The following is a 12,269-nucleotide window of genomic DNA, read 5'->3' as shown; positions in this document are numbered from 1 at the left end:
CAAATCTTGAGGACAAATTTTGAGAATATTGTAGAGTAGCCAACGGTTTCTCCCTCTGTAAGCAACAAAATATCTACAATGGTGAACAATGTCACGCTGAATTATGCCCAACTATATGGGTCACACACAGTAACAATACCGTAGATCATGCTCAGCTGAATCATTAAAGTTCTTTATTGCTTTATTGCAGAGTAGACAGTAGTATGGAATGCCAAAGACAGGGTGGGGGGGTTGTCAGTACATTAAAAATCATTCTGTATGGCAAGTGTTTTATATGCCCTGTTACTGGCCTAATGCTCTCATGGCGAAGTGCACGAATGATAAAATGGTCAAGCCCAAATGCAAAGAATTCAGCCATTGTAAAGCCACGACCACAAAAAAACACATTCCATTTGAAAAGAATTAGAACAGACACATTCATTCTGTTCCAAATGACATGTAGCTGATGTGCTTACACACTTAGGTCTTCAAGTTATGTGCTTCAGGCATGGGAACCATGTAAGTCTGTCAGAGGTTAAATGATACCTCCTGAACACACACTGAAAGTGAGGAAAGTAATTTCCTGGTTTTAAAAACAATGGTCAAATGTTAGTTAACTGCGAGTCACTTTGTTATATAGCTTGGAGGAGCAGCACCACAATAACTACTGGACTCAGTACAGTCTTTCCCCGTTTCAGGCAGATATCAAAAGTTGCTCCCTCCATCAGTTAAGGAAGTCTCTAATCATCCAAGGAATCAACTACGACATTTTCAAGGCCACAGACAATGAAGAATCCAGCTCCCACATAGAAAAGATGCAGCTGTAATTTTCAGGGTAATTGAAAAGGAAGTTCCAGTCACCAGTCACCTTTAATGCCAGTCAGTAGTGGAAGAGCGGATTCTGGTTTCACGTGACAGTGATCAAAGAGAAGTACTTCGTCATCATGAGGGTAATGATTTCAAGAGCAGTGGTGAGACACCTCTGTTTCAGTAAAGCTGTTACTGATTCACAACAAATTTGCCAGAAATCCTCTTTTTAATTTCCATAACCTTACACAATTCATGAAATTATGTAAGAAGTTCATAAATACATATCACAGAATCTTCTTGTTTAGTGTGATTTATTATATTTTACTGTCTTTGGCTTCAGGATCTGAAAGGCTGTGAGGTTCTAAGCAGACTATTGGTACCTGAAGCATTTCATAGTTGCCTGCCTGACTAACTGTGGAGGATACTCATCCCATGCTAGATGAGACATGCTACCTTTGAAGCTGGACTGAGGACTTTGGGACAGATGCATTACATGCAAAAAGGTTCACATTAGTAATGAGATGCACCTATACCTACAGCACCCCCCCCCCCCCCCTCCAGTTTGCTCTACTGACTATGCATTTTGGTATTACTCTATCCGTGAAGCGGATCCAGACAGGGAGGTTGTCTCGTGAATGCAAGTCTGTGACCATTTTCCACTGAAAAAGTAGGACAGCAGACTGTCAAGTCAATGGTAGAGAATGACCCAACTCCAGCATAACCACTGACATTTAGAAGACACGAATCTTCTGAGGTAACAAAGGTCTCAACAACTCAACTCTGGTGTAGGGTAGCTTAGAGCCCCATAGTACACTGAAGTCTACATCTACGTGATTACTCTGCTATTCACACTTAAAAGTGTTTCGCAGAAGGTTCAGAGAACCACTTTCAGACTATTCCGTGTGGGTTGTGATTTACCTTATTTTATTACAATGGCCATTTCTCCCTATGTAAGTCAGACTCAACAAAATATTTGGAGGAGGAAGTAGGTGATTAAAACTTTGTGAAAAGATCTCACTGCACCAAAAAATGCCTTTGTTTTAATGATTACCACCCTGATTCACTGCTCACATCCATAACACTGTAATAACACAAAACAATCTGTCCTTCTTTGAACTTTTTTGTTGTCCCCTGTCAATCTATCTGTTAAGGATCAGATACCATGCAGCAACACTCCAGAGGGGATGGACTAGTATAGTGTACGTAGTCTCTTCAGTGGATTTCTTGCATCTTCTATATGTTTTGCCAATTAAATGCAAGCCTTGGTTCACTTTGTAACTTACACGACCTGATGATTCATTGTTGGCGATCTTATAAATTTGTCGTCTTGGATCACCCTCCTGTTACAATGGTGGACAAAAGTAAGAGATGGGTGCCATTTTCCCAAATTTCTCCGAAAAAACCACACAAAACCGGGACTGTGGGGTGCCATACACAAACACTGTGGTCCTGGCATTGCTGAGATAAGGTTACATGTTCATGTGGGCTGTCCAATGCCAGTGGGAAGTATAAAAGTCTGCACAGCTACGTCCACACCCCAGTACAGTAGTCATTACCTTCTATAAATAATGTCATTTCCTTTCTGTTTGTTTAGGTGAAATGAGTACACATCATCACTTAGGCAATGGTATAAGATGGATAATCGTTGGTAGGCTTGAGGCAGGGCAGTACCAAGCTCAGGTTGCAAGACAACCAGATGTAACACCAAGTGTCATCTCGAATTTGTGGGTGCAGTTTAAAACAAGTGCGACACTGAGCAGAAGACCAGGACAAGGTTTCCAAAATGAGATTTTCACTCTGCAGCGGAGTGTGCGCTGATATGAAACTTCCTGGCAGATTAACACTGTGTGCCCGACCGAGACTCAAACTCGGGACCTTTGCCTTTCGCAGGCAAGTGCTCTACCATCTGAGCTACCCAAGCACGACTCACGCCCGGTCCTTACAGCTTTACTTCTGCCCGCGAAAGGCAAAGGTCCCGAGTTCGAGTCTCGGTCGGGCACACAGTTGTAATCTGCCAGGAAGTTCCAGGACAAAGTTGTCCACAAGCCACAATAGCCAATGACAATCAGTATTTGGTGCTTTCAGACAAGCGCCAGAGGACTTCTACAATCACCCAACTCTTTCATACCTTGCTGTTGCCTCAAAAAATCAGTTTCCATGAAGACAATTGCCAGAAGGCAACACGATACAGGGCGTATATGCTAGAAAGCTGGCTATGTACTTCCCACTCACCCTCTCCCACAAAAGAGAGCGCTTACAATGGTGGTGCATACAACACTGACAGTAGACAATTCAATATGGTAATGTTATCTTCATGGACGAGTCCAGATTTAGTCTACAACCTGACTCTTGGTAAGTCTTCATATGGAGGGAACATGGGACATGACAGCATCCCCACATAATCAGGGAAACGGACACGTGGTGGAGATGTGCCAATCTGGGCACGGATCATGCACGATACCCACACAATGCTCCATGTGTTTGGCAATGGTTCTGTGAATGCCCAGAGGTACATGCAGGAGATCCTAAAAACTTATGTGCAGCCTTTTAAGAGTGCTGTTGGCTCTCATTTCATATTTATGGATTACAACGCATGGCCACAAAAGGCCCGACTGGTTAATGAATATCTGCAAAGTAAGGCTATTCACTGCATAGTTTGACTGGCTAAATGACCTGATCTGAATCTTATTGAACACAAATTATTTCCCAGTAAACTAATTAGGCTACTGGCATCAGTAATCTGGAAATTAGATAGTGACTAATAAAATTTTATGATTTTCTGCTTAAGTACCAGTTTGTGTAGTAGTCGTATATATGTTATTTACGACACGAGATCAAATAAACAAAAATATTATCTGGATGGCAGGAGTGGTAGGAGAAGAAGTAGGATGGCACCACCTCACACTATTACAAGCTTCCTCACAACATTTTCTATGTGATGACTCCAATTTAACTTGACTGTAACTGGTATCCTAAATTTATATTATTTATCGTGCACCAGAAATTAAGTAGAATTATTTTACTACTTGATTATGATTTGAATTTGAGATTATGGGCATCTAAAGATATGCTGTTTTTGAGTCTTTTTCTGACATTTCTTGATTCTTTTACTTGGTTGTCTCTTCCTGATTTGATGGAGCTGGCTGGCTTAGATGGTGGTACTACTTTTCTTCCTTTGTTTCTAATGGTGTTACTGCTCCCTTGTTGCTGTAGCTGGTCAACAGTTAACAGCAAGCTCATTCACTGCACTTCTGTACATACACTTTCATCAGAAATTTTTTGTGTATGTATCAATAACTACAATCTGTGTTGATGCACTTCATTTTTCAGTGCTTTTTCTGAATATCTTGAAATGTAGTGGTATATCTAACACACTGCCTCTGCCACAATAATTCCAAAGGTTTCACCTCATTTTGGTGATTTATTTATAAAGTGTCCCCATCACCAAAGTACAGACACAAGTGTCACCACCAGCTGGGGCAGCCCACTGTTAGTTAAAAAAAAATATCGCATTTTCCTAAAAGGTAACAACTTTGGCCACAAACTATAACCCATTACAGCCACTTTTTGACTCATACCCGCAGCTTATCAAGGAAACAGCCTAAAGTTTACATAAGTGAACTCTCTTTCTAAGCAATTATAAACTATGATATCCATTACAAACCAACAGCACAGCACAAATGTTGATGTGTTGTCATGGCTACCTGGGTGCTTCTGACTGGGTGCAAGTGTTTTGCCAATGGCCAACGTTGATACTGGTCACTGCAACACATGGATGCTGGGTGTTTATCACTGATGCTGATTTCACAAAGTTCTCCTGCCATTGAAACCAACTGCACCTACAATAAACAAGGTAACAAGCAGCCCCCATGTCAGACACAGCAGCAGCTACCACTAAATCTACAACTGTCATTGCTGCATCTACTGTCTTCACTACAGTGCCCATTAACTGTGCATGTCTGGGACAAACAAAGAGGGTCACTGTCCAGATACACTGATGACAGTCAGTTATCTTCTGGGCAACACAAAATCATGTCAGTCCTCTGCCATAATACTGCCACTCCTCAAAGTAATATTAATCCAGAGGATACTGAGATGTGTAAGCAACACATATTGCCCACTGTCTCCTGGTGACATAATCACACTGAGGGAACCACTTGTCCTGGACACTGTTACGTAGCTGCCAGTGTAGATAGGGTACTCCCATGTACTGCAGCCACCCCCCACGATTGAGCCGCCACAGGGTGAGTCACTTCAGTCTCCAGGAAACAGAGAGCTTGCATCTTAACCTGACAATGAGGTAAGGACAGTGAAGGCGATTACATGCAGGATTGTATACAAATGCTACACTCTGCACATTACAGATGTCACATCGTGTAGGGAGACCGGAGACACACCGTACAATAAACCTCCGCTACAGCAGTCTTTCCTAGCACAGCACCACTTCAACAGCAGGGCTACCACTATCCGTACACCATCACAGCCACTGTTTCAGCCTGAAGACAGCATTATCAGAGTTCACACCTAGTGGCATAAATATCTGGTACTTATCCTGACTAACTGATAATGAACTGTGCTAAGTATCTGATCTATGGTTTGGGTCACTTGTGGCCAATTTCTACTTTGTTCTGATATAGCTGTTATCCTTAGCCATTCTGTATAATTTCTTATTTTCTTGTTAGATAAATCCCATTCTTATGACAGAACACTGAAATATGTAAAAAATGTAGGGGGGGGGTAATGTGACTTGTAAGTTGTCTTTGCCTCAACACATGATCTGTGCCAAGTGATTTTCAGCTCTTATATTTCCATTTTATTTTAGGAGAATGGATCATTTCATGCTCTAAACTTTGCGTTTGCTCCAATAATTAACACAGAAGTCAGGGGTATACAGTTTCTTCAGCACGAGCTGCCAAATCGTATTTTCTGCATATCATTTGACTTTTAAATGTCACAGAGCTCAAATTTCTGGTACTTGAAACAACAACAGGGGTTTCAAATGCAAGGTTTTACTTTCAGCCTCATAAATCCAGTTTTTACATGATTTGCAAAATCAGCATATCAAGTACCAGTGTAAATTTAGCTGTCTTCATTTCACCTCAAGCTCTGATCTCCATATTCCACATGTGCATAATGTCACTGCACGTTATCACACCTTTATTGTAGTTAATAATTTGATACAGTTATGCTACTATGGGACACTTACTAATTGTCTGAATTTCATAAGGTTAGTTAATGGCTTATTGAGATGTCACTGTGTAATGGAACATTAGCAGTAGAAACAACCCCTTAATGGAATTTAGAGACCTTTTCTATGAAGAAGGTGACAATTTTTCACAATGGATGAATTATTTGTATCAGCACTGAATGAAAAATGAAGTGACTTCATTGATGATCAAGTAGCTTAAGCTCAGACTGGCCCACAAAATCTGACAACAAAATTAAAACAAAAAAAGGGATTGAGCAAATTTAATATGCAGCCATTGACAAGTGGTGCACATTGGCACCTTCACACTGATTGCATATATAGGTTGTCTATTCAAGGAGTTTGTCATTTGGGATGACCTAGGAGCTTCCTGAATTCTGTGGATGTGATGAGAGTAATCCCCCTCGATATTCAAATCTGTTTTGTAATTCCAATTGGCATATTGTTTTTGTTCTGATTTCTTTTATTTCACTTGGTGGTTAAATGAAACCTCCCATTCTCTTTAATTGCCCTTACATCAGTACCACTCCTTGAAGTGTTATTTCTTCAGTTGATACATGCTTATTTTTATTATACAAAAGTGAGTCCATTTTTAGTTTCTGCAACACTTTAACATTTTTATTCTAAAAATACAAACTGTAAGCGTACTTCAAATGCTAATGTACGAAATCTCTTACTATGATCATGGTGTGTCCAGTATCCCATACGTTCCAACTCTGGATGGGCACATGAAGCAAGTGTTGGATAGTGATGTCCTCCATATTGGCCCGGTACGAAATGTGACTGATAGTACCCATGCCTGCAAACACAACGAAAAACAATGTTAAAGAAGAGTGCTCACTTCAGGCAGGCACTTTCCCCGATGTGTTGAAAACATCAAAAGTTATTCCTGTATATAAAAAAGGGGATAACGACAATGTAAATAACTACAGACCCATCACAATTTCCTCCTGCATCTCTGAAGTTCTGGAAAAAGTTACGTATGACAAACTTATGAAATTTATAAATAAAAACAGCATCCTATGTAATGAACAACATGGATTCAGAAATAAGAGGTCAACGACAACTGCCGTCTATGAATGCATCAATTCCATCTTAAACCTGATGGACAAAAAACAGGAAACAATAGGAGTATTCATTGACTTGTCAAAAGCTTTTGGCATGGTGGACCATAAAATTCTGCTATCAAAGCTTGAAAGATATGGTATTCGAGGTCTGTCCAACAAGTGGATCAGTTCCTTCCTGACTAATCGTAAGCAGGCAGCGTGCATCAAGCACACAAATGTTGAACTAAAAACTGTATCTAATCACTTATCTGACTATAAACAAATTAAATGTGGTGTACCCCAAGGGTCAGTAATGGGACCCCTTCTGTTTCTTCTGTACATAAATGATCTAAGCTTCAATGTTGATGCACACAAAACAATCATATTTGCAGATGACACCACGATTCTACTAAAAGCAGACGATGATGAACAGTTACAGCAGACAGCAAATGCGGTCACGAAACAACTTAGCAGCTGGGCAGAGAGTAATCAGCTTGTAATAAACAGTAAGAAAACTATTGCTCTAAAATTCCACAATGTTCCTAACAAGGACATGTTTATCCCATCAGTCTCTATCAATGATGAACCAGTTGGTAACAATACTGAAACCAAATTCTTAGGACTTTGGCTGCAGAGTAACATCAGATGGAATAAGCATATTGAATATCTCAATGCAGAACTGAGCAAAACATGTTACCTTCTTTGTTCATTAAAATCATCCTGTAGTGAGAAAACAGTATTGAATGCATATCATGCGTACTTTCATTCTCGTCTTAGATATGGGGTCACCTTCTGGGAAACTCTAAAACAACTAATAGCACTTTTAAACTAAAAAAAGGGGCCATTAGAATCTTGTTTGGGTGCAAGCTTAGAGACTCTTGTAAACCCCTGTTTAAGAAATCTGGTATTCCTCCATTACTATGTGTATACATTATGGAAACCCTTTTGTTCTTTAAATTAAATGTGATAGGTAAGGACTGGAGACTGCAAAAAACTGTGATATACATGATCACTTTACAAGACAAAACAGAACATATGACTCAAATCAGCACAGCACTGTGCCAAAAAGGTACTTTTCACATGGGAGTTAAGCTTTATAACAAACTTCCTGAAAACGTAAAAGCTATCACAAAGGTCAATACATTTGGAAAATCTCTAAAGTCATATTTACAGCATCACTGCTTTTACTCCATTGAAGAATACTTAAATTTATGAAATGTGTTATATAAATACTTACGTGTAAAGTGTATTATTGCAACCTTAAATATGTATGCCTTGAAATGACTTTCAACCTGTACATTTATAACTTGACTTGTCCAATGTCTTATGCTTAAGCTGCTATGTAGACAACAGGACCAATAAAAAATATAAATACAAACACATATGGAGAACAAACATTTAAGAAAAGAAAAATCATTTGTAACTGATTAGAAACTATGAACTAGACTACAATATAAATTTTATTGGCGTAGTAGAGCAGCACTGGCAGTAAAAGTCACATACCTTACATCAGCAAACAGTTTTACAAAGATGCAGTGAAAATACTTATATTATAATATTCAATATCAACTTAAAATACAGTGGAAATCTGTAATCTGGAGATTAATAAACTCAGTAAACTCTATTCCATAATACAGTTATTCAAGTTGCAACAAATAAAGAACCAACCTTCAATCAGGCAGTCACATTATCCAAGATTCCTCCCTCCCCCTTTCTTTATTACCAACAGAAGTTCTAAACAATAAAGGAAAACTTGGTATGTTTCATTTGACAAACCACTGTTTGATACACATGGAATGAAGTGTTACTATTGCACAACACTAAACAGTGTTACAATTTCTCAACTTTCCCATCCTCTTTAGATGTAATCAGAAATGGAGGTGTTTGTTTATGATAACTTAATCATGGAAGGGTCCAATATGAGGGCTAAGTATTGTCACTGCCTTACCTCTTGCCTTTAATGGGGAATTATTAGCTGACAAAAATTGAAGGAGAAGAAAGAAAGTGCTAAAAGAGTAAACAAAGTGTACACACATATATGAGAAGTCAGTCAGTCAGTCAGTCAGTCAGTCTCTCTCTCTCTCTCTCTCTCTCTCTCTCTCTCTCTCTCTCTCTCTCTCTCTCTGTGTGTGTGTCTGTGTGTGAGAGAGAGCGACCATACAGAAAACAATCAGATTTTCACAGTTGAAATGGAATAGCTTGAACAAAATAAATGCTATACTCGGCCACATCTTTCAACAGTTTCTTTTGGAACATTATAAAGTGTAAAATTTGTTAATGTACCATTCTTGCTGGCAGTATATGTCACTTACCTTGCTACATCATTTTGTATACCGTATTTACTCGAATCTAAGCTGCACCTGAAAAATGAGACTCGAAATCAAGGAAAAAAAAAATTCCCGAATCTAAGCCGCACCTGAAATTTGAGACTCGAAATTCAAGGGGAGAGAAAAGTTTTAGGCCGCACCTCCAAATCGAAAGAAAGTTGGTCCATTGTAATATGAGACACAATTTAGGTCGGATGAATGACGATACAGCTACAGTAGTTTGGTTCGAGTCGTAAGCTTAGCCGGCCGAAGTGGCCGTGCGGTTAAAGACGCTGCAGTCTGGAACCGCAAGACCGCTCCGGTTGCAGGTTCGAATCCTGCCTCGGGCATGGATGTTTGTGATGTCCTTAGGTTAGTTAGATTTAACTAGTTCTAAGTTCTAGGGGACTAATGACCTCAGCAGTTGAGTCCCATAGTGCTCAGAGCCATTTTTTTTTCGTAAGCTTAGCAGTTAAGCTTTACCAGATAGCCATTGCTATGTGTCAGGCGCCCCGTCCGTATTTATACAGGTACCCTTCCTTTTTCACGTGCTTCGATTGGTTTGAATCGATTGCTTATTCTTCTTTGATCTGATAAGTTCCGTTCTCTTTGTTATACGTGTTTACGTCACTCTAAGCTGAAAATGCATTACTGTACTATGTCATGCATTGTTTGTCGCATTCTGATAATGTGTGTTTACGACCTGTCGCCGCTCGCGGCATGGCTTGCTTTTGTGCGCGCTACCGCTGCTTTCAATAAAAAAAGAGAGGAATTGTCTCATTAGCGAAACAATGGCAAGAGACTGCTATTTGTTGTTACTTACACTGCTGTTTTCTTTGATAATGATCAACACGAACCAAATAATAGACTGCGAATGATAGATGTTCTGAACGGGAGTTTAGCTAAAATTTTTCTCCGTTTGAAAATCTTTGCACACGCCTCTTTTGTACATTACATTCTGCACAGAAATTAGAGTCAGCTTAGATTTAAATATCTCGTCAATTGCCGTGCTTCATTTCTGACTATCACCATTAGGCATAAGAATAATACGAATATAAACATGACATGATATGTATATTCTTCCGCGTTTTGCTGTTGTCTCACACTAGTTTCGTAGTTTATTAGGCAGACAGGATTTAAATGAGATAGCAGCAAACACGAAACAATACATGGCAAAATGTTTATATTCGTATTATTCTTATGGTGAAGAGAATACTGCATGTGATTCACGATTCTTAAAAGTTCCTATTAGTAACCATCTCTTTTCACAGGTAGGAAAAAATTCAGAACGTAGAGTTGGCCATATTGATAAACATCCCAAACAGTCTTGCCAGTCGGATTTTTGTAGTACATTGAAATGCTGCTATATTCGAAGATGAACAACACGGAATTTGTATTTACTTCGTTGGATAATGTATGAAAATGCAGTGGTAGAAACTTGGGGCGGAGAAAAAAGCTCGTCTTCGACCTTTTTTTTAATTTATTTACTGACGCAGAGGTTTTGGCGCCAGTATTTATCTTTGTGCCTGGAAAGCATGCCTGTGTAGCGCTACATATATTCGACTGCAAAAGTTAGTTGTGGCGGCACCTACCAACATTTTTCAGAACTTCCGCTTACTTTGCACTCGATTCTAAGCCGCAGGCAGTTTTTTGGATTACAAAAACCGGAAAAAAAGTGCGGCTTAGATTCGAGTTCATATTCTGGCAATATTGTGTATCTCGAGAATACAATAAATAATTTCCAAATAGTCTAAGTCCCCCAATCTCCCCTACACACACACACACACACACACACACACACACACACACACACACACACACACACACACACACAAAAAAACCCCAAAGGCAGGTTTTCTACCATTCACAAAGTTCTTGAGACTTGATATTTTACAGCTATCCAAAATACCTTCACTTCTACTGCTGCTGCATGTGTCATCATCACTACTATTGGCATAATGAAAAGAAAGTACCTGTGGTGCTGAAGGGTGTAAACAGCTTTTGCATCCTGCGGGTGCCTCAAAAAAACATTTTGGGCAGCAGAATGTCTGAATAAAGCTACACCATCAACTGTATCATCATGAGTTTGGTGCCAATAATTTGGGCATCGTGGATCTGTTTCATTTTCTGCCTTCTGGATTGGCAATGTGCTGGTGCCTATTTCTGAAAATCCAACCAAAGAAAAATGTGTAAAATAAATTCCAGGTACATTTTTTTTTTTTTCAATTATAGCATTTTATTCAGCAAGATGGAAATATATATTACAAAAATTATCAAGTGAATTAAACACTTGTATTACATATTAATGTTTCAGTGAAAAAAAAAAAAAAAAAATACTCCAGCTCTGATTTTCAGGATATCAATTTATAAATATTGTTACTTTCCTGTTCAGCTGTTGTAGTAATGTGAAGTTAACTGCCCTAATAGCAAGAATAATTGTGGAAATGAATACAGTTAGCCTCCATGCTTTCAAATAAAGTCACCCTCAACTGTTTTCTTTTCCATTTCCAGCAATCAAATAATAAAAAAATTTTTGTATGATAACTAAGTCTTTTGATTGTTAGAATCACAATGTTCTTACAGGTATGCTAGGTTTACATGTGATTAACACTGCAGCTTCCACTTGATGCATCATTTATTATTCCTAAAATTATCTTGACCAGAAACTAGTACATTGAACTGCAAGTCAGTCAGCTATCTCAACTCACTACCTGCCTGTAAGCCATTAAATTGTCCCTCTTTTGGCAATGGACCCATATTCCATATTCCGGAGGAGTGATGTTCCAGTTCACACCTGGAATACAGATTTAGATTTTCTTTGGTTTCCCTGAATGGCTGTACGATTACTTTGAAAATGACAGGGTTGATTTGCTACTCCAACCCAGAGCCCGAGTTGTATTTCCAAAAACTGCATCATCACTA

The 12,269-nt window shown here is 39.1% G+C and overlaps 1 protein-coding gene across 4 annotated transcripts in view; it reads right to left on the bottom strand.

Annotated features, from left to right (window-relative positions):
* The window catches only part of LOC124721499, a 176,436-nt gene that overhangs the window by 71,970 nt on the left and 92,197 nt on the right, over positions 1-12,269 (bottom strand). For all 4 annotated transcript variants that reach the window (XR_007006341.1, XM_047246511.1, XM_047246510.1 and 1 more), the window contains 2 exons: positions 11,321-11,510; positions 6,673-6,794 (listed from right to left, as the gene is read on the bottom strand). Coding sequence is in view for 3 of the 4 variants with exons in the window: in XM_047246511.1 (XP_047102467.1) it covers positions 6,673-6,794; positions 11,321-11,510 (312 nt within the window). In the remaining variant the exon portion in view is untranslated. The remainder of the gene's footprint in view (positions 1-6,672; positions 6,795-11,320; positions 11,511-12,269) is intronic.

Source organism: Schistocerca piceifrons, chromosome X (genome assembly GCF_021461385.2).
Source record: "Schistocerca piceifrons isolate TAMUIC-IGC-003096 chromosome X, iqSchPice1.1, whole genome shotgun sequence".
Classification (NCBI taxonomy): domain Eukaryota; kingdom Metazoa; phylum Arthropoda; class Insecta; order Orthoptera; family Acrididae; genus Schistocerca; species Schistocerca piceifrons.
This window is presented reverse-complemented; position numbering and strand designations above follow the sequence as displayed.